Source organism: Cucurbita pepo, chromosome 5, assembly GCF_057944985.1.
Source record: "Cucurbita pepo subsp. pepo isolate OVF chromosome 5, ASM5794498v1, whole genome shotgun sequence".
Classification (NCBI taxonomy): Eukaryota; Viridiplantae; Streptophyta; class Magnoliopsida; order Cucurbitales; family Cucurbitaceae; genus Cucurbita; species Cucurbita pepo.
This window is the reverse complement of record NC_141802.1, coordinates 14,060,331-14,078,529: the sequence shown is the minus strand read 5'-3', so window position 1 is coordinate 14,078,529 and position 18,199 is coordinate 14,060,331. Positions and strand designations below refer to the sequence as shown.

Sequence of the window (18,199 nt, the reverse complement as noted above, 5' to 3'; positions counted from 1 at the left end):
AAATCGAGTTCGAAATCCAAGCCAACTCAACCCTCTATATTTGGATTGGGTTGGGTTATCGGAAATATTTTAACCCTTCCATTGTTTATTAAATAAAATACCAACCATTATTTTAAAAGTTTATGGTTCAAATATATATATATATATATATATATATATATATATTTTTTTTTTTTCTTTTTTTAATTTTAATAATTTTTAGGAGATTTAATCATCTTCTTTCAAGTATTATATTTTCAAATTAAATTCTAAAAAATACTTAAAAAAATTAATAGTCGGATAATATTACTTTATTTCTCAATAAACTAAACATATAATTTTAATTTGGATATAATTGAGACAAAAAAAAAAAAAAAAAACTGATACACAATAAAAAAAAATAAAATATTAAATAATAAAATTAAAAACTAAAAAAATCCTAAAAAATTGATTAATCGAACACGATGTAACTTAATTTTTCAAATACACGTTTCAAAAATCTCACGTCTTATTTTTATTATTATTTTAATAATCAACTCCACGAGCTTCAAAATCCTAAAATTTCTAATTCTAAACTAATATCCCGAACAACTATTACCTTTTGTACTGAAATGGCGAATTCATCCCATGAATATCATTTAAGTTCACGAATTTTGATTAGGACCTAAAAAAACTCTTTAACCCTTCATAACTCGTGCTACGATGCTCCATAATAGTAGGGGAGAAGAACAAAACACCTTTTATAAAGGTATAGAAACCTTCTCCTAGTCGACGCGGTGTACCAGTAAAGACGCTAGGCCCCAAAGTGGGTGGATTTGGTGGGGTCCCACACTGATTGAAGAAAGTAACAAGTGCCAACAACGACGCTGGACCCCAAAGGGAGGTGGATTGTGATGTCCCACATTGGTTAGGGAGTTATAAAGCCTAGAGGGAAAGCTCGAAACGGGTAGATAATCCTGAATTCAAAGTTATTTAAATAAAAATAAAATATAGAAATAGAGTGAAATTTACTTAAAATTACATTTATCTCCCTGAAATTGGAACAAATCTACAAAGAAATCCAATTAAAATTACATAAACACAAGTCAAATATTGAAGATCTAAACTAATATCATATTATTTATGGAGATTAATATTTAAACAAAGATTAGTCAATGGACGAGGCTGCGGATCTTTCCTTCTAGATGAATCATGCATTTAATTAACCAAAATTATATGCATTAATCATAATCTTTATGTAGTTGGGAATCATTAATTATTCCAATAAGTTTTATATATTTTAATTTTTTTTAAAATATATATATATATACGTGATATTATAGAAGTTTAATTTCACCCATTATTTTCAAATCTTTTTATATAAAAAAAATATCAAATTGGTTAATTAAATAATAATTATGGGTAAGATTAGGACGACAAACTCATTTGGTTTGACTACTAATTTTTTGTTAATCACTTGCTTATATAGTGCCCCACTTGCCAACCATATTCAAACTTTCAACGTCTTAATAATTATATTATTCATATTTATTATATATTTTTTTAATAATTAAATTATTCCATGATTGTTCGAAAATCCCAATATTTTATTTTTTTATTTTTATTTTATGGGCTCTAACATCCATTTTAATTCTAATTTTTCAAATTTATTTTGTTTTTATCCTTAATTCCTAATATTAATCCCATTAATCTAAAATAAAAGAAAATTATATATTTTAAATTATATTCGATTAAACTATTTTTTTTAAATTACAATTTAATTACTCAATAGTATTTTTCTATAATAATATTATTTAAAATTGAAAATAAGTGAGGGGATTTATATATGTTAATAAAATGTTATATTGAATTAAATATATAATAATTATTTTATATTTGTGTAATGTCCCACATTGATTGTGGAGGAGAACAAAACACTCTTTATAAGGGTGTAGAAACCTTCCCTTAGTAGATGAGTTTTAAAGCCTTGAAGGGAAGCCGGAAAGATTGCCCAAAAAGGACAATATCTACTTGCGGTGGTCTGGGTTGTTAGAGTTGGGACTGTCACGGTTTCTACATTTTTTACCGTGCAGCTCACGACCAGTCTTAAGTGAAATTAAGCCTCATATATATTTTTCGCCCCGACTTCGTGGCTTTGTTGGACCTTAGGCGAGGTTTGTCTTCGCCAATCGAACATGGTCTGTGTGGAAATTCAAGCTTGTTCAACCATCCACGCGCAAGTGCATGTATGTTCAATCGTCTACGACATATCCGACTTGCCTCTACACTAGGCTAAGTCATTCGGCTCGACCTTGCCTCTGCTCGGGCCAAGGTTGTCAACGTTGCATCTCATCTTGTTATTTCAATCCCCATCGACATGGTTCATATGTCTTAGCGTCAGACATCTCGACCCATTCTCGACGGCCCTTCCTCGAAGGGGGTTGACACGAGGCGGTGTGCTAATAATAACGCTGGCTCTAGAGGGGTGGATTTGGAGCCAGATTTAATTAGAAAATTAATTATTAAAATAAAAGTGTGTGAAAAAGACAAGGGATATGAAACAAATGGGGGGAGTTTGTGGAGATGGTGGTTTCGTAAGCTTTCCCCACTTGAAATATTTATGACTTTTTTTAATTTTATTTATTTATTTCGAATTTGACTAATTCAAGCTTTTAATTATAATTTTAACTTTTTTTTTTTTTTTTTTTTTTAATTTCGTAAGAAATGGATTAAATTTTTTTTCTAATTTTTAAATTTTTTAATTTTTTTTTGTCTCCAGTCTTGGTGGTGTTGGATGTCAGCATGTACCTAAAAACCATTTGGCTTTGTCTCACAATAGTCCACATAATGCTTTCATTTTCCACGTGGATGGTTACAATTGGGCCACGTGGGAAATGAAATGGAAGTGGAGAGAATATATGCCCTTATGGGTCATTTTATATTAATTGATTTAACTCCTAATTGACCTCCACAATGCCAATTTTATGCAACTTGAATTGACAATTATTTATCTCTATTTCTTTAATAAATTAAATTAATTTTTATTTCTAATAATAGATTGACTGACCCAATGGGCGGAAAATGGAAATGGTAAAACAGGAATTTTTTAAAATAATAATGAAGTTTTGAATATTAAATGAAAATAATAATTTTATTTAGACTTTTTTTAATCTGCTCTGACTTGAAAATTAATTTTCTGTTAACACAAAAATTCAACGAAGAAAAACGCGAAATTGAAATATAAATATGAACGGAATAATAGTAATTAAAAAAAAAAAAGTGGACTATTTATGCCCTTTAAAAATTACACAAATTTAATTTCTAAAATTCAAATGAATTTCGTATAATTTTATCTCAAATATATTGATTTTTTTTTTTTAAACTAGTATCGATCATAAGCCTAAGGAAGGATAGTCAAACATAAACAAAAGGACCAAGCGACCGACCCGACCGACCCCAGAGGTCAATTATCTTAGTGTCGATTAAGGTTATTGAGGTCAATCCTTACAAGAGTCGGTCTGTAGACCTCAACCATGGTTAGGGGCTAAAAGTTAAAGACCAAATGAGAAACCGTTCGATTCAATAGTGATCCACTCTTGTATTAGCTTTCAATTATATGTATATTTTTTAGTTACATTGAGATAACTCTGTCTCAAACATAGACACATTATTCACTATAAATCTGATTAGTATAGGACGTTCATTTCTTCTATTTAAAAAAATTTTAGAAACCAAAATGAACTTTGCCTCTAAATTACAAATAACAAAAAACATGGGAAAATATAGAAATTCAAAATAAAATTAGGAAAAAAAAAAAAAAAAAAAGCAAGTCAAGGCTACCTAATACTCTCAAATTGTAGTAAATGCAACGCAATTACTAACCAGCAACCACTCCACCACACCAAATTCAATAAATAATTAAAGCCAACACACTCCAAAATAATAAATAAATAAAATAAACAGCCAAATTATTTTTAAAATTTTTTATTTTTTGTAGGAGTAATTAAAATTAGGGGGAAAAAAAAGTCAAATTTAGCTGCGGGAGGGGGCAGAGAAGAAGAGGCGTAGACAAGAATGCTGTGGGAACTTGACAGGTGTCAGTCAACCAGTAATTTCATCAAACCATTGTTTTTGATCCAACGGTGATGGTGACGTGGTTCTCCATGCAAACATGTATTCATTTCATTTTTCCCATTTGACTTTTTACTTTCTTGTTATATTGCCACCTCATCCAACTCGCCGATTTATACGCGTGCTAAACGTTTCCCGCGGATTAAAATCGGCTCGTCGATTTTAAAATCGGGCCCACTTCAACCGCGCGTGAGTGTAACACTTGTCCACTTGAACGTGAAGGTTAACGATTTAAAAACTATATATATATATATATTTATATTTATATTTATTAACGCTAAATTAAAGAAAGCTGTCTATATTTGAGTCCGAGTTAAACTTCCAACTATAGTCAACGCCCCACCCTACGGAAAATAATGAAATTTAAATATTTTATTTTAATTTAATTTTTTTAATTTTTAATTTTTAATTTTTAATTTTTTTAGATTTGAAACCAAGACGGCGTTTTTCTTATTTCAAACAATCGCTACGCTAAAGTCAACGCCTTTGTCTCTCTTTCTCTCTCTACGCTTCGTCTTCTTCTTCATCTTCCACTCGTCTTCCGTTTCTTCTCCATTTTTTCTCTCTGTGGACACTATGAAATATCCATATCATTAGCTGTTTAGGTCACTGAAAAATTCGATTTTGTTTCTTAAATTTTCAATTTTTCTTTGATATAAAAGAAATCCCGATGGGTAACGGGATTGGGAAGCTCGGCGTTTGCTTCACCGGAATCAGCGACGGGAGGCGGCGGCCGGATATTTCTGCTCTGTTATCGAATCCACTCGATGAAGGGCTTGGACACTCGTTCTGCTATGTCCGGCCGGATCCTTTGAGGCTGTCGTCTTCAAAAGTTCATTCCGATGAAACCACCACTTTCCGATCGATTTCCGGCGCCTCTGTAAGTGCCAATACATCGACGCCTCTTTCTACGGCTCTTGTTGATCTGTATTCGTACAATAGCATTGATCGAGCGGCGGCTTTTGAGAGTTCGACTTCTTTCGCTTCAATTCCTTTGCAGCCGATCCCTAAAAACATGATCAATTCGGGTCCGATTCCGGGTAATTTCAGTGGAATCCCTAGTTCGGGTCCTTTGGAAAGAGGGTTTTTGTCGGGTCCAATTGAGCGAGGGTTTATGTCGGGTCCGTTGGATCGGGGGATTTTTTCGGGTCCTCTTGATAATTCTACTTCTTGCGAATTTCAGAGAAGTTTCTCTCATGGTGGAGGATTTAATTCCAGATCTGGATCGAGAAAAGGCCGGTTAATTCGGATTTTGAGAAGCGTAATTTCGAAGTCGATTTATCGAGGGCAAAATTCGATTGTGGCTCCGATTAAAGCGGTTAAAGAACCCGATTGGATCGTCATGCCCGAGAAACATAATGAGAATTTGACTGTGAGTAGTTTAAATTTCAGTAGTGAGGGAAGTTTGGAAGATGATGATTCAATGGAGAGCCAAAATCTGCAGTGGGCTCAAGGAAAAGCAGGGGAAGATCGTGTTCATGTGGTGGTTTCTGAAGAACATGGTTGGGTTTTCGTCGGGATTTACGATGGATTTAACGGTCCTGATGCTCCTGATTACCTTTTATCGAATCTATACTCCTTTGTTCATAAGGAACTTAAAGGTTTGTTATGGGACGAAAAGCTCGATTCCCCCGGAGTCGCCGCTCCGGCCACTTCCCCTGTTCGATCTGAGCATCATCCTTGTCCAGAAACAAGAGATTGTTCGCAGGTTAACGCTTGTTCTCAGTGTGTTGAACAAGAGAATCATCCTTGTGCTAGTGCCAATGCGAATTCTGGATCGAATTCGAGGAGGAAAAAAGGTAAGAATTCAAGAGGAAAGTTTAAAGGAGCTTCTGAGAAATGGGAGGATAATCAGCGGAAATGGAAGTGCGAATGGGATCAAGAACGATTAGAGCTCGATCGAAGGTTAAAGGAGCAGTTGAATCGATCTGCGTCGTCGAATGGTTCGAGGTCGATTAATCATTCGGATGTTTTGAAAGCTTTGTCCCAGGCATTGAAGAAAACAGAGGAGGCCTATTTGGATATTGCAGACAAGATGCTCGATGAAAATCCTGAACTGGCTTTGATGGGTTCTTGTGTGCTTGTGATGCTTATGAAGGGAGATGATGTTTATGTGATGAACGTTGGCGATAGCCGAGCTGTTTTAGCGCAGAAGGCGGAGCCCGATTATTGGCTCGGGAAGATTCAACAGGATTTGGAGAGGATTAATGAAGAGCCAGTTCATGACATTGAAGCATTAGATGGAGATACAGCATTCACATCAGCTAACCTTACTGCTTTTCAGCTTTCCATGGATCATAGCACCAGTGTTGATGAGGTGATTTGAGTGTTCTTTAGAACTGCTTTGTTCTGAAATGATGTGAAAGATTTAATTCTTTTGTGATTTGGTTTACAGGAAGTTCAGAGAATAAAAAATGAACATCCTGATGATGCTGGTGCCCTGATGAACGACCGTGTGAAAGGCTCGTTGAAGGTTACTCGGGCGTTCGGTGCTGGGTTCCTCAAACAGGTTGGTGATCTTTTCAAAATACTATGCCTTGCTCTTATATGGATTGTTCCTTTCGAGCACTTTTGAATGTGTAATTGGTCTGGCTCGTTGTGAATTGAATTGCATTAATCTCGACTGCAAATGTTTGTATCTAAACATTTTTCGTCCTGGTTGATTATACTCGTTCGAGTTGTTATCATTTAATCAAGGCATGGAACTGGCATCATCATTCTTAACCACTGATTCATTGATGAAAAGTGATAAGCATCTTAATATCTCGACTCGATTCAGCCTGTCGATCCCATGAGTTATGCTTGTTAAATGAACTGGCTGCTTTCCCATAGGGACTGAGAACTGAATTATCTTCTTCACCCTGGACTGATGCAAAGTTGTGCATTAACATTGATCATTTTGTTCTTATGAGCAGCCTAAATGGAACAATGCACTGTTGGAAATGTTCAGAATCAACTACGTCGGGGGATCGCCATACATCAATTGTCTACCATCTCTCTACCACCACAGATTGGGACCAAAAGACAGGTTTTTGATACTATCATCTGATGGACTCTACCAGTACTTCACAAACGAGGAAGCTGTTTCGGAAGTCGAACTTTTCATCGCCTTGCAACCCGAAGGAGACCCGGCACAACATCTGGTTGAACTACTGCTGTTTCGGGCTGCAAAGAGAGCTGGTACGAAACGACACCCACCCTAAATGCTTCTCTCTTTTCATCTTTCATATGAACACTGATATTCAGAATGCTAAAACTTGGCTATATGGTTATATACAGGTATGGATTTCCACGAGTTACTCAAAATACCACAGGGCGACCGGAGGAAGTACCACGACGATGTATCGATCATTGTAATTTCATTAGAAGGGAGGATCTGGAGATCCTGTGTATAAAATAGTGGAAAGAAGCAGGTAGATGATATATAGAGAAGAACTCATAAAAGGTCAGGCTTTTTTCTTTATGTTCATTTTTCTCTTTTTTCCCTGATCACCATTGTAAGAAACGGCGATTAAGGTTCTTGGAATTGCCTCATGAACTTAATTCTGCAGTTTACTTGGTGGCAAGGAGATGTAAAGTGCAAAAGCTTGTTCTTTCTTAATAAAAAAGAAAAGAAAAAACTGCCAAAGAAGGAAAAATTTGTAATTTCTGAATAATTGATCTTATATTCCTTTTTGAACAATGGTCTCTCCTCTCTCTGTTCTCTTTCTGGGTCTTCTCTCAGTCATCTCTCAGTATGTGTTTCTGGCCATCTTCGTTGGCGTGAGCCGACAGTTCGTTGGGGTTCCGGTCGAAAGACCGTTCCCGATCAATGATTTATCAGAAACATATTTCATCAAGAAACATTGAAACATCAATACATTCAATGTTTTCAAGGAATTGACCTGTTAAACAACGCTTAGAACAATCAATTCCCTTTGCATTTCAACCAGAGTAGTTGCAGTTTGAAAATTTTGTATGGAATTTAATTCGAACCCCAGAAAAGGAAGAGAGTAAATATGAGCTGATCAGCTCAACTGACTTATTTAATATAGAGGTAGATGTGTTGATGTAGTTGGAGTAATAAATCAGACAAAGTTGACCAAAACAGAGTGAAGAAGAGACAGACCCACCAATTAAAACTCAGGACAGAGGCAGCCACCGTCCGACAGAACAGTGGGTCCCAAACGAGGTACAATAGGACACGTGGGGAAATGAGAATGTAAGGTAGAGATTGAGATAGGAAATGGATTAGTTATGATTCTCCCAACCGTTATCTGCTCTGGAATTCTATCAGTAAATGCAAAGGAAATATCAGTTGGGAAGATGAAGAGTGAAGGGCAGACCCTCCATTCTCTCTCATTTTGGGACATTAAATTTTGACATCAAGGAGTTTGAGTGCCCTTTGAACTGCACTCAGCTGTCTACTGATTCCTTTGTACCTCAGCTGTAGGACACCTTAACCTTTGGACTCTCTTATTTATGATTCTTGTTCTAACTTTTAATTATATGGTTGGGAAGTAATACTCCAGAATTTAGGGATAAAACCAGAGCAAAGATATATTTTATTTCTGCAAAATTTCAAGTATCTACGCTGACGAAGGATGGCATAGGAACATAGACATAGCTTTGTGATGATATAAACAACATATTATACACCAATCTCAGACCTGTTAGATAGGTGGGATTGTCAAACTCTGGAAAGCCAATCTTGAATGGCGAGACGCACAGCATGATTTGGAGTAAGCTGCGGGTGGCTGAGTTTCAAATTGGTCATTGGAGAAGTTTCCCGGCCATTGTTTAACCATTCACGTATCGCTTCTCCTTCGTATGTGAAACCATCTGCAGCCACTTGGGGATCCTGCATGATCTCCTGAAACAAATCCAATGTATATGTGTGAGATCCCACATTAGTTAAAGAAGGGAATGAAACATTCCTTGTAAGGGTGTGGAAACCTCTCCCTAGCATACGCGTTTTATAACCTTGGGGGAAGCCCAGAAGAGAAAATCCAAAGAGGACAATATTTCCTGGCAGTAGGCTTGGGCTGTTACAAATGGTATCAGAGATAGGTTATGGAGCAGTGTGCCAGCGAGGATGCTAGGACCTAAAGAGGGTGGATTGTGAGATTCCACATTGGTTGGAGAGGGGAACAAACCATTCTTTACAAAGGTGTGGAAACCTCTCCCTAGCAAACGAGTTTTAAAACATTGAGGGGAAGCCCAAAAGGAGAAGCCCAAAGAAGACAATATCTGCTAGCGGTAGGCTTGAGCTGTTACAATATGTCAGCCCATAAAAGCATGGTTTTTGTTCATAAGAGATTCAAACATGAGGGGAACTAAGCCTTAGCTTTCACTACCAAAGTAAATTTCAAAACCTAACATGAAATAACTTTCTAGCATGTTGTAAACCACTGGTAAACAAATACATACATTTGAAAAAAAGATAAGAAACCACTAACCTGAAGAATGGGGCACAAGAAATAAGATGGCACAGGTCTCTCTTCTGAGACATGCAGTTGCTTTAATTCTCTCACGAGACTAGGTGTCAGCTCAGGTCGATCACTCCCCTTCAGTTCACAACATTGTAGACCAATGTCTACGAACCGCTTAGCAACATCAATAGGCCACTCTCCAGCAGACAAGTCTAAAACGGACTCGAGCTGACCAAATGAAATGGCCTTGCGCAACTCACCTACTAATCCAACTATTGGTTTCCCAGTGAGCAACTGCAAAATGATCAGCCCAAAGGAATAAACGTCAGACTTGGGCGTCAGAACTCCATCTCGCTGACACTCTGGATCTGTATATGAAAAGGCACCCTTTGGTTCAGTGCTCCTCCTAAAACTTGGGCAGTACAGTGTGTCTTCAGATATCAGCCTGTAAATACCAAAATCACAGATCTTGGAGATGAATTCAGAATCCAAAAGAATGTTTTCAGGCTTCAGATCCCCATGGACAGTGTTTTCAGGTTTTGAAGAGTGCAAGAAGCAAAGGGCACTTGCAATTTCAGCGATTATCTGTGCTCGAGTCTTCCATGTCAACGGAGGAGTATTGCCTTTTGGGAAAAGGTGATTTTGGAGGTTCCCATGGGGAAAATACTCGTATACCAGAGAGCAGGCTTCCGTGCATACACCGAGCAAAGTCACCAAATGAGGATGTTGTAGTTTACCCAATACTTCAACCTGCAAGCAGAAGAGAAAGGCTAACTTTAATCATCAGCCTTAAACACAAAGAAGAATAGATCTTTTAATATCTGGTTTAGAAAATTGACCTCTTTTTGAAACTCAGCTGGACCCAATACATAATGTGGATGCAGCTTCCTTATGGCAACAGTCTTACCCAACATTTCACCCTTGTAAAGACAACCGTATCCTCCCTGAGCAATCTTGAAGCTTTCAGAGAAGCCACATGTGGCTGTTTGTAGTTCCAACAATGAAAATTCAGCCAGCTGAGTTTGATTCTCCACAAATCCGATCGATCTGTTATAATTTGCAGAAGCAGCCTTCTCATGTTTCCATTTGGACAGCCAGTTCAGAGCATCTATCTTTTGGCTTTGAATCGTCTGCTTTTCCTTCCTGAGAGCTGCAATGGATGCTTGTATAATTTCGAGTTCTGTAATGGCTTCTTCATGCTTTCGAGTTACTTCCCGTGTCTGAGTGTCAAGAAGAGCAAGAGTTTTCAATGTCCTCTCTAGCTCCTCAAGTATTTCAGTTCTTTCTTCTGAGAGAGCTTCTTTCTTCTCTATGGTAGTCCTCAACATTCTCTCAGTCTCTTTCCTAAGATCAATTTCATGTTCATTGACACATTTGAAGACCTTGAACTAAAAGTAAACAAAAGATTATCTTAGATTGATAGAGTAACAAAATTCTTATGACAGGGCATCCTAGAAGTAAGTTCATACACAACGCATAAAAATTATGGTTACCTTTTTTATGGATTCTGCAGCATTTTGTTCCATCTTTCTACACATCCAATGCACCTCAATTGCTTCATTCCTTGATGCCTCTGCTTCTATAACGGCATCTTTAAGTTCACCATATAAAACCCTTTCCTCAACCCTTGAATCAGAGCTTGTTGACTCTCTCCCTTCAACTGATGAATGTCCTGAATCAGAGCTTGAGCTAGCTGGACTGGAAGAAATCTGCAGAGTGCAGGGAAAGTATCTATCCGAAGAACTCGACACAACGCCTTCTACATCAAAGGGTTCCTTGTTAATGCAGTTTAAGCCTTCAATTATAGCATTAGCAGAACTAGATTGAGAATCTTCCAGGTTGAATGAGTGACTCTCATCATTCAGAGATGACTGAGCAGGAAAGTTTTCTGTGATCGCCAGCTCGGGAAGAAACAATGATGAAGCAGAACTTGAGCCTTCAACAGCTTCTCTGGTCCATACATGTTTCCCTTTGTTGACAAACCATATCTCACATGGAAAGGGGATATTTCTGGCAGCATAATCTGCTTTACTAGAGCTCTTCTTTACTTTCACTTTCACTTTCACACAACTGCATTAAACATCAAAAGAAGAGCAGATAATCTTGAGCAATATGGTATGCATTCTAAGAAAAAAGGAGGAATCGGGTGAAAACAAATGATCAATGCTTAACTTACCTATCCGCCATGGTCCCCATGACAAGCTTCCTAACTTTGAATTTGTTAACCAAATCTACTATCCCTGTGTGAACTTGCTCAGCTTCCATTAGAACAATACCAGCTTTGACCTGTAAAGGTAACTCCTAAATGAGCTAACCCAGTAAAGAATAAATGAGAACGAAGTAATTTAGTTCCATGATGCCAACTAGTTTGTTCAATTATGTTTTTCCAAGTTGCTGTCTCAGTTGGAGGTATGAACGACGACGTTGAAAGTCATAAGAACACAAGAAATACTCCTACCCATTAAGACAAAAGGAAAGATGATCTCATCAAAATAGGGATTCTCACTCACAACTGAGGTAAGGTATCAGCCTTTGAAGCATACAATTAGGAGATTTGTATAACTCCTAAACTATGATGGATGAACATAGATCATTTTTATGATTTCTTTCTTTTATACCCTAAGTAGCCAAGCTAGCTTATGTACAACTCGACCCTATAACATTGTTAGATGAACGTCCCACATCGGCTAATTTAGGGAATGATCATGAGTTTATAATCAAGGAATACTATCTCCATTGGATCATGAGTTTATAATCAAGGAATACTATCTCCATTGGTATGAGGCCTTTTGGGGAAGCCCAAAGCAAAGCCATGAGAACTTATGCTCAAAGTGGACAATATCATACCATTGTGGAAAGTCGTGTTCAACTAACATGAGTATTGTGAAATTCAAAAGATTTTAAAATCTCTCGAATAAATGGCTACAATGAGGTTTGAGCCAATCATTGTATGAAGAAATAAAAAAGCACAAAGATGATACCTTCCAAAACTCATATGCACATAGAGATTATGGTATGCAAAAGCATGTGGAAGCTAGGATGTTATTATGTATCTTAAAGCATAGTCAATGGAGAGCACCAGAAGACATGGAAGCTAAATAGCTTAAGATTTAGCCATTTTGAACTAATATTTAAGAACTAGAAGTCTTTCAGCTTCACAATTCCACATAAAATAAAGCAAAAACGTTTAAATCAGACCTTGGCTCTATGGCAAAATCCCAAGTAGTTTTCAAGAACCCGAGAAGTTTGTTCCCACTCCTTCTTCCTGTATGCAGCCACCACATCTGTATTCGCCTGGCTTGCAGGTAGCTTCCCTACTGCATTGAAATTAAGGCACCATGGTTATACAATGGCAAGCCTAGAGTAAATGAACAAATCATTTCAAATCTCAAGCACAAAATTACGATTTGAATCACAAAGAAACTGCAATTGGGCAACGATTTGGATCCGGAATTAGCAAGTTCTGAAGAAATAACATAGAATCAAGAAGAAACTCACGTAGCGTGGGAATGACAGAAGAGAGGTGATGAACATGGAGGAGACGAATTTGTTTATCACGAAAGCGACGGAGTGTCCATCGGAGCAAACTCGCAGACTTCTCAACTGATTTGCCAATAGCCACATAAACAAAATCAGCGCCGTCGTCGTCGTCGCAAGAAGCATCTTCGACGACGCCACGCAAACGAGGGATCACCATCGGAAGAAGCAAAGACGAAGACGAATAGAAGCCATGAAAGACGTTAAGAGAAGAAGGAAGATGAGGAGGATATGGCGGATTCAAGAGCTCCATCAACTCCGATCAGAAGCCAGAGGCGAAAACAGAGGCAAACAACGGGATGTGGGGGAAAGGGAAGGCATGTGGCGCGTTTAGCTCTCCAAAACACCTAAGACTGAGATTTGCCTTACGCCTTTCTTTATGCTCTCTGAAGGGAATAATTCCTTTTCTGCTGCTTTATTCCAAACAACCCTTGACTTTTGCGCAGACTTGACATCGACCCAACCATTAGAATTTAGGGCTTTTTCTATTCTTCTTCGTTTTCGTCTGAAAATCAGTCCGCCATTAACGCTCCTCGCCAATTGCAGACTCTTCTTCTTCTTCTTCTTCTGGCCCTTTCGTCGCCGTCTCCATGGAAGAAGACAGAATTGAGGCTTCTTAAAGTCACTGCAAGAATCTCTTTAACCAGTGATTTTGATGGGATTTGAATCTGAGACGCAGTGCAAAAAATTAGCCACTGAATCAATGATCTTCACCTTCCTCCATTGTTATTGGAGTCTTGCAGTTCGTCCCGTCAAACCCATAAGAAAGTTAAAAGCAAAATGGTGATTTTTTTAGAACTTTTTGTCTAAAAAATATAATTTTGTCTTGAAATTTTTTTTAACAAAAATTAATTCATATTTTCTATAAATATATATATATATATATATATATATATATTAACTAAATAATAATAAATATTTATAATTAATTATTATTTTTTTTATTAGTAGAAGTTATATATAAATGGGATAAAATTTTGTTTAATAATTAGGCAATATTTTGCAATTTTTATAATAAATAATTAAAAAAGGGAGATGGATGAAGCTTAATGGAAATGGAGAGAGATTTTTTTTTTTTTTTTTAATGTTTTCCAATTGCCATAAACTACAAAATAAAATAAAATAAAATACACTTTTCTGCTATTGGTCCAGAGGTAACAACTTATTTAAAATAAATATCTAGAAGAAAAAAATTAAAAAAAAAAATCAGGCTGTTCTGATTGGCTGTGATTGGATTAGAAACACTAATGATTGATTAGGAAAATAAACGTGGAAATTCATAGTCAAATTAGCCAACTGTTAGATCATAATGCAATTTGTGGAGATGAAAATTCTCTTTAATTTCTTTTTTTTTCTCTCTTATTTTTTGATATTAAAAACAAAATTTTATTTATGTTTTGGAAATGAAAAATGCTTCCAAAATTATGAAAAAAAAATTAAAGCACAAAAATATAAAATGAATTAATAATTATTTTCGGATATTAAACACAAATTAAACTTTCATTTTTGCATCTTAAATTCGTAAATTTTTACTTATTAAATATAAAATTAAAAATATATAAAACTTTTTAAAATTTTTTATGAATACGTGAATTGGGTGTGGAATATAATATAAGAAAAAGGGAAGAATATTCGAGGATAATTCTTTAGGATTTAAATGTTATTCTATTATTTTAAATATATTTGTCACCCAATGGATTGCATGCAGATGTCGCTGTCAGACCAAATATATTTTATTATTTTTTTCATTAATTTGATTAATTTCTAATCTTTTCAACTAATTATTTTTAATGCTACGCATGTAATTCAAGAGTATCTAAAGAGAGACAAAAAAAAAAAAAAAAAAAAAAGGCTGCATAACGGCACAGCGGCCTGAAAATTCTATATTAATAAGCGATATCATATCGCTTTTTATGATTAAATAAATAAATAAATACCGAAAAAAATTAGGAAAACAAAACAAAATGCAGTCGTCCTGGTTGCTTGCAGCAGGTTTGGCTGGGAAAATCAGAAGCATTTCCTGTGCACAATGGACGGGCCAGACTCATCATACTCGGCCTTTGCAATCCACATCTGCAGTCCATTTTTAAATGATTAACTGATTTGATATGATGTAGTAAGTAAATGTGTTTATCAATGAAGATCAACGCTAGACATACCTGCTGAAACGTGCTGAGTGAGGCTAGAATGGAGCCACCAATCCAGACACTGTACTTCCTTTCAGGAGGAGCTACCACTTTAATTTTCATGCTGCTTGGGGCTAATGCAGTTATTTCTTTGCTCATTCGATCAGCAATGCCTGGGAACATGGTTGTTCCTCCACTAAGAACAATGTTTCCATACAGATCCTTTCTGATGTCAACATCGCATTTCATGATGGAGTTATAGGTTGTTTCGTGGATGCCTGCAGCTTCCATTCCAATCATTGAAGGCTGGAAAAGAACTTCAGGGCATCGGAAACGTTCTGCACCGATTGTGATAATCTGCCCATCTGGAAGTTCATAACTCTTCTCAACAGATGAACCAGTTTTGGAAGTTTCGAGTTCTTGCTCGTAATCGAGGGCAATGTATGCTAGTTTTTCCTTCACATCTCTCACAATTTCTCGCTCTGCTGAGGTGGTGAAGGAGTACCCACGTTCAGTCAAGATTTTCATAAGGGCATCAGTGAGGTCACGGCCAGCGAGATCGAGACGAAGAATGGCATGGGGGAGAGCATATCCCTCGTAAATTGGGACAGTATGACTGACACCATCACCAGAATCCATAACAATACCTGGAGAAAATTTGAACCATAGAATGGGAAAAGTTAAAATTATTCTGTAAATTCGCTCGATGAAATCAAAGCTCGTCTAATCAATCTGCTTACCAGTTGTGCGTCCACTAGCATAGAGCGAAAGAACAGCCTGAATGGCAACATACATGGCAGGAGCGTTGAAGGTCTCGAACATGATTTGGGTCATTTTTTCACGATTTGCCTTTGGATTCAGAGGGGCTTCAGTGAGTAGGACAGGGTGCTCTTCAGGGGCCACTCGGAGTTCATTGTAGAAGGTATGATGCCAAATTTTTTCCATGTCATCCCAATTGCTCACGATACCATGCTCTATGGGATATTTCAAAGTCAATATACCTCGTTTGGACTGAGCTTCATCCCCAACGTACGCATCCTTTTGGCCCATACCAACCATCACACCGGTATGCCTTGGTCGACCTACTATACTAGGGAACACGGCCCTTGGAGCATCATCTCCAGCAAAGCCAGCCTAAAATTGACCATATCAATTGAAAATCAAAGATCTCCCTAACAGACGGACATACATCAGAATATATGAAGTGTGCAGAGACATACCTTAACCATTCCAGTTCCGTTGTCACAGACGAGTGGCTGGATATCCTCTCCTTCTGCCATCTTCGATTAAACACTAAAAAAAACATTCAGAACAATAAACTAGACTTAGAAAGAGAGAGGAAAATCAAGAAAAAATTTAAGCACAAAATAATCAAACACATCATTAATCAGCCAGAAAGATCACGATCTGCCAAATTTTCCTATAGATAGCCTTTTATCTTCCTTTTTTCGAAAAAATGTATACAAAAAAACGATGATGAAACTGATTGTGATCCAATGCCAGATCCTGAATCTCAAATGCAAACAGAACGATGATGAAACTGACTCACAGTAATTTTCGGTCTAATCGAAACAAATGCAATGATTAAAAAACAAAAACAGAAACACTCTCCTACTTTCATCTCCAAATGCAATTGAAGGAAACCGCTCATGTAAACAATCGTAAAGACAAAGAAGACCAAAATCAAAATCGGAAGAGCAACAAAATCAGCAACTGCATGGATTCGGACATTGTAATAGATAGGAATCAGAGTTTCATTTACTGATCCTTCATACAATGTGATCCGAATAACAATCTAAGAATCAGCAACAACAACAACATCACCATCATCAAAACAATACCACTTAGCGTTACAAAGAATCACATTACAGCCATTTTTCTCTACAAAACAACAGAATACAGAAAAAAAAATCGCATCGTACCGGAAAGATTAACGAAAGCGCTAAGGTGAAAAAGAAAGTGGCTGTGATCCGAGCTGCACTCCTTTGCGTTCGAAGACTGTAAACTTAGAAATATGAAGCAATGCAAAATGGAAATGCGAATTTAAATAAACACTCAGCTGAAGACAGATCTGTGCCGTTAGATGATCATTGACGCGATCAAAGCTGACAAATGACACGTGTCATGAAGATATGGATTCCCGATATTACAGGCTGTTTTGTAGTGCTTTCATCGATAACGAGTGGACTTGCTCCATTCAACAGCAAGGCCCGGCCCATTATTCTCTGCGATTCTTTCGGACCCGCCTGATTAAAAAAAAAAAAAGCCCAATTCGGCCCATACTTTAAATTCAAGATAAATTTTTATATTTTCCCAAGTTATTCCATTATAATTTTAAAAAAAAAATTAAAAAATTAGAGCTCATTTCATTTTAATCTCTATATTTTTAAATATTTAAATTTAATCTATATATTTTCAAAAATATTGAGACTAGAAATATTATATTATATTTTTTTTATAAAGTATCTTTTCCGTGAATTTTGATTTGTAAAAATAATAATAATTTATTTTCTATATATATAATTTGAAAAGTTTTTTCAATATTGAAATGATTATTCATAATTATTTCCAAATTCTAAAAGGTACATGTTGGGTGCCACGTCACTATCTCAATAAATAAATAATTGGACCTTATGATATTATTATGTTAATTATTCATTTTAATTTTAAATAAATATTTTGAAAATTAAAAACATTAAATATTCACTAACTAAAATTAGATAAAATTAATAAATCTTAACCGCATAAATTATATGGTTATTATTTTATTTGAAAATATTGGATTTTTCTATTTTAAGAAAGTGAGGGGTAAATAAATAATAAAAATAAATAAATAAATATTAAGGGTAGTTAGGTAAAATGGAAAGGGCGATTTGATTAGCCAACTAATCCACTTTAACAGGACCGTTTAATTAATAATCCGGAAATTAGAGGCCTAAGGGGGCCTCCATAAATATTTTAAAAAAAGAAAAACTATCCGAAAATAAATTAAAATAAAAAAGAAAAAAAAAAGGCAGCGCCAAAATTTGTGCAAAT

General features: G+C 36.2%; 3 protein-coding genes across 5 annotated transcripts; 1 reads left to right on the top strand and 2 right to left on the bottom strand.

Annotated features, from left to right (window-relative positions):
• The first annotated feature begins 4,551 nt into the window (after positions 1-4,551).
• On the top strand, positions 4,552-7,771 carry LOC111794411 (putative protein phosphatase 2C 4). The gene is made up of 4 exons (XM_023676401.2): positions 4,552-6,406; positions 6,485-6,598; positions 7,005-7,269; positions 7,369-7,771. The coding sequence occupies exons 1-4, from the start codon at positions 4,760-4,762 to the stop codon at positions 7,482-7,484; spliced, it is 2,142 nt and encodes a 713-aa protein (XP_023532169.2). The 5' UTR covers positions 4,552-4,759; the 3' UTR covers positions 7,485-7,771.
• Positions 7,772-8,617: 846 nt separating this feature from the next.
• On the bottom strand, positions 8,618-13,769 carry LOC111794402 (U-box domain-containing protein 33). Of its 3 annotated transcripts, none has more exons than XM_087123956.1 (7): positions 12,999-13,769; positions 12,699-12,817; positions 11,677-11,801; positions 10,994-11,570; positions 10,340-10,888; positions 9,528-10,250; positions 8,618-8,941 (listed from the first exon to the last, which is right to left on the bottom strand). In XM_087123956.1, exons 1-7 carry the CDS (start codon positions 13,288-13,290, stop codon positions 8,759-8,761), a joined length of 2,568 nt encoding a protein of 855 aa, XP_086980082.1. In that variant the 5' UTR covers positions 13,291-13,769; the 3' UTR covers positions 8,618-8,758. The 3 variants fall into 3 exon arrangements, with proteins under 3 accessions (XP_086980082.1, XP_023532154.2, XP_086980083.1); XM_023676386.2 differs by having other exon boundaries at positions 11,677-11,786; positions 12,999-13,768; XM_087123957.1 differs by lacking the exon at positions 12,999-13,769 and having other exon boundaries at positions 11,677-11,810.
• Positions 13,770-14,890: 1,121 nt separating this feature from the next.
• LOC111794457 (actin) lies at positions 14,891-17,184 on the bottom strand. The gene is made up of 5 exons (XM_023676486.2): positions 17,086-17,184; positions 16,384-16,456; positions 15,904-16,297; positions 15,197-15,810; positions 14,891-15,110 (listed from the first exon to the last, which is right to left on the bottom strand). The coding sequence occupies exons 2-5, from the start codon at positions 16,441-16,443 to the stop codon at positions 15,045-15,047; spliced, it is 1,134 nt and encodes a 377-aa protein (XP_023532254.1). The 5' UTR covers positions 16,444-16,456; positions 17,086-17,184; the 3' UTR covers positions 14,891-15,044.
• Between the last annotated feature and the right edge of the window lie 1,015 nt (positions 17,185-18,199).

Coding starts and splice junctions, on each gene's coding strand:
- LOC111794411 (XM_023676401.2), top strand. CDS start 4,760: ATGGGTAACGGGATTGGGAAGCTCGGCGTTTGCTTCACCGGAATCAGC. Junction 6,599..7,004: donor GTGCTGGGTTCCTCAAACAG/GTTGGTGATCTT, acceptor TCTTATGAGCAG/CCTAAATGGAACAATGCACT. Junction 7,270..7,368: donor TCGGGCTGCAAAGAGAGCTG/GTACGAAACGAC, acceptor GGTTATATACAG/GTATGGATTTCCACGAGTTA.
- LOC111794402 (XM_087123956.1), bottom strand. CDS start 13,290: ATGGAGCTCTTGAATCCGCCATATCCTCCTCATCTTCCTTCTTCTCTT. Junction 11,571..11,676: donor ATGGGGACCATGGCGGATAG/GTAAGTTAAGCA, acceptor TGTTTAATGCAG/TTGTGTGAAAGTGAAAGTGA. Junction 10,889..10,993: donor CTGCAGAATCCATAAAAAAG/GTAACCATAATT, acceptor GTTTACTTTTAG/TTCAAGGTCTTCAAATGTGT.
- LOC111794457 (XM_023676486.2), bottom strand. CDS start 16,443: ATGGCAGAAGGAGAGGATATCCAGCCACTCGTCTGTGACAACGGAACT. Junction 15,811..15,903: donor TGCTAGTGGACGCACAACTG/GTAAGCAGATTG, acceptor AATTTTCTCCAG/GTATTGTTATGGATTCTGGT. Junction 15,111..15,196: donor CACTCAGCACGTTTCAGCAG/GTATGTCTAGCG, acceptor AATGGACTGCAG/ATGTGGATTGCAAAGGCCGA.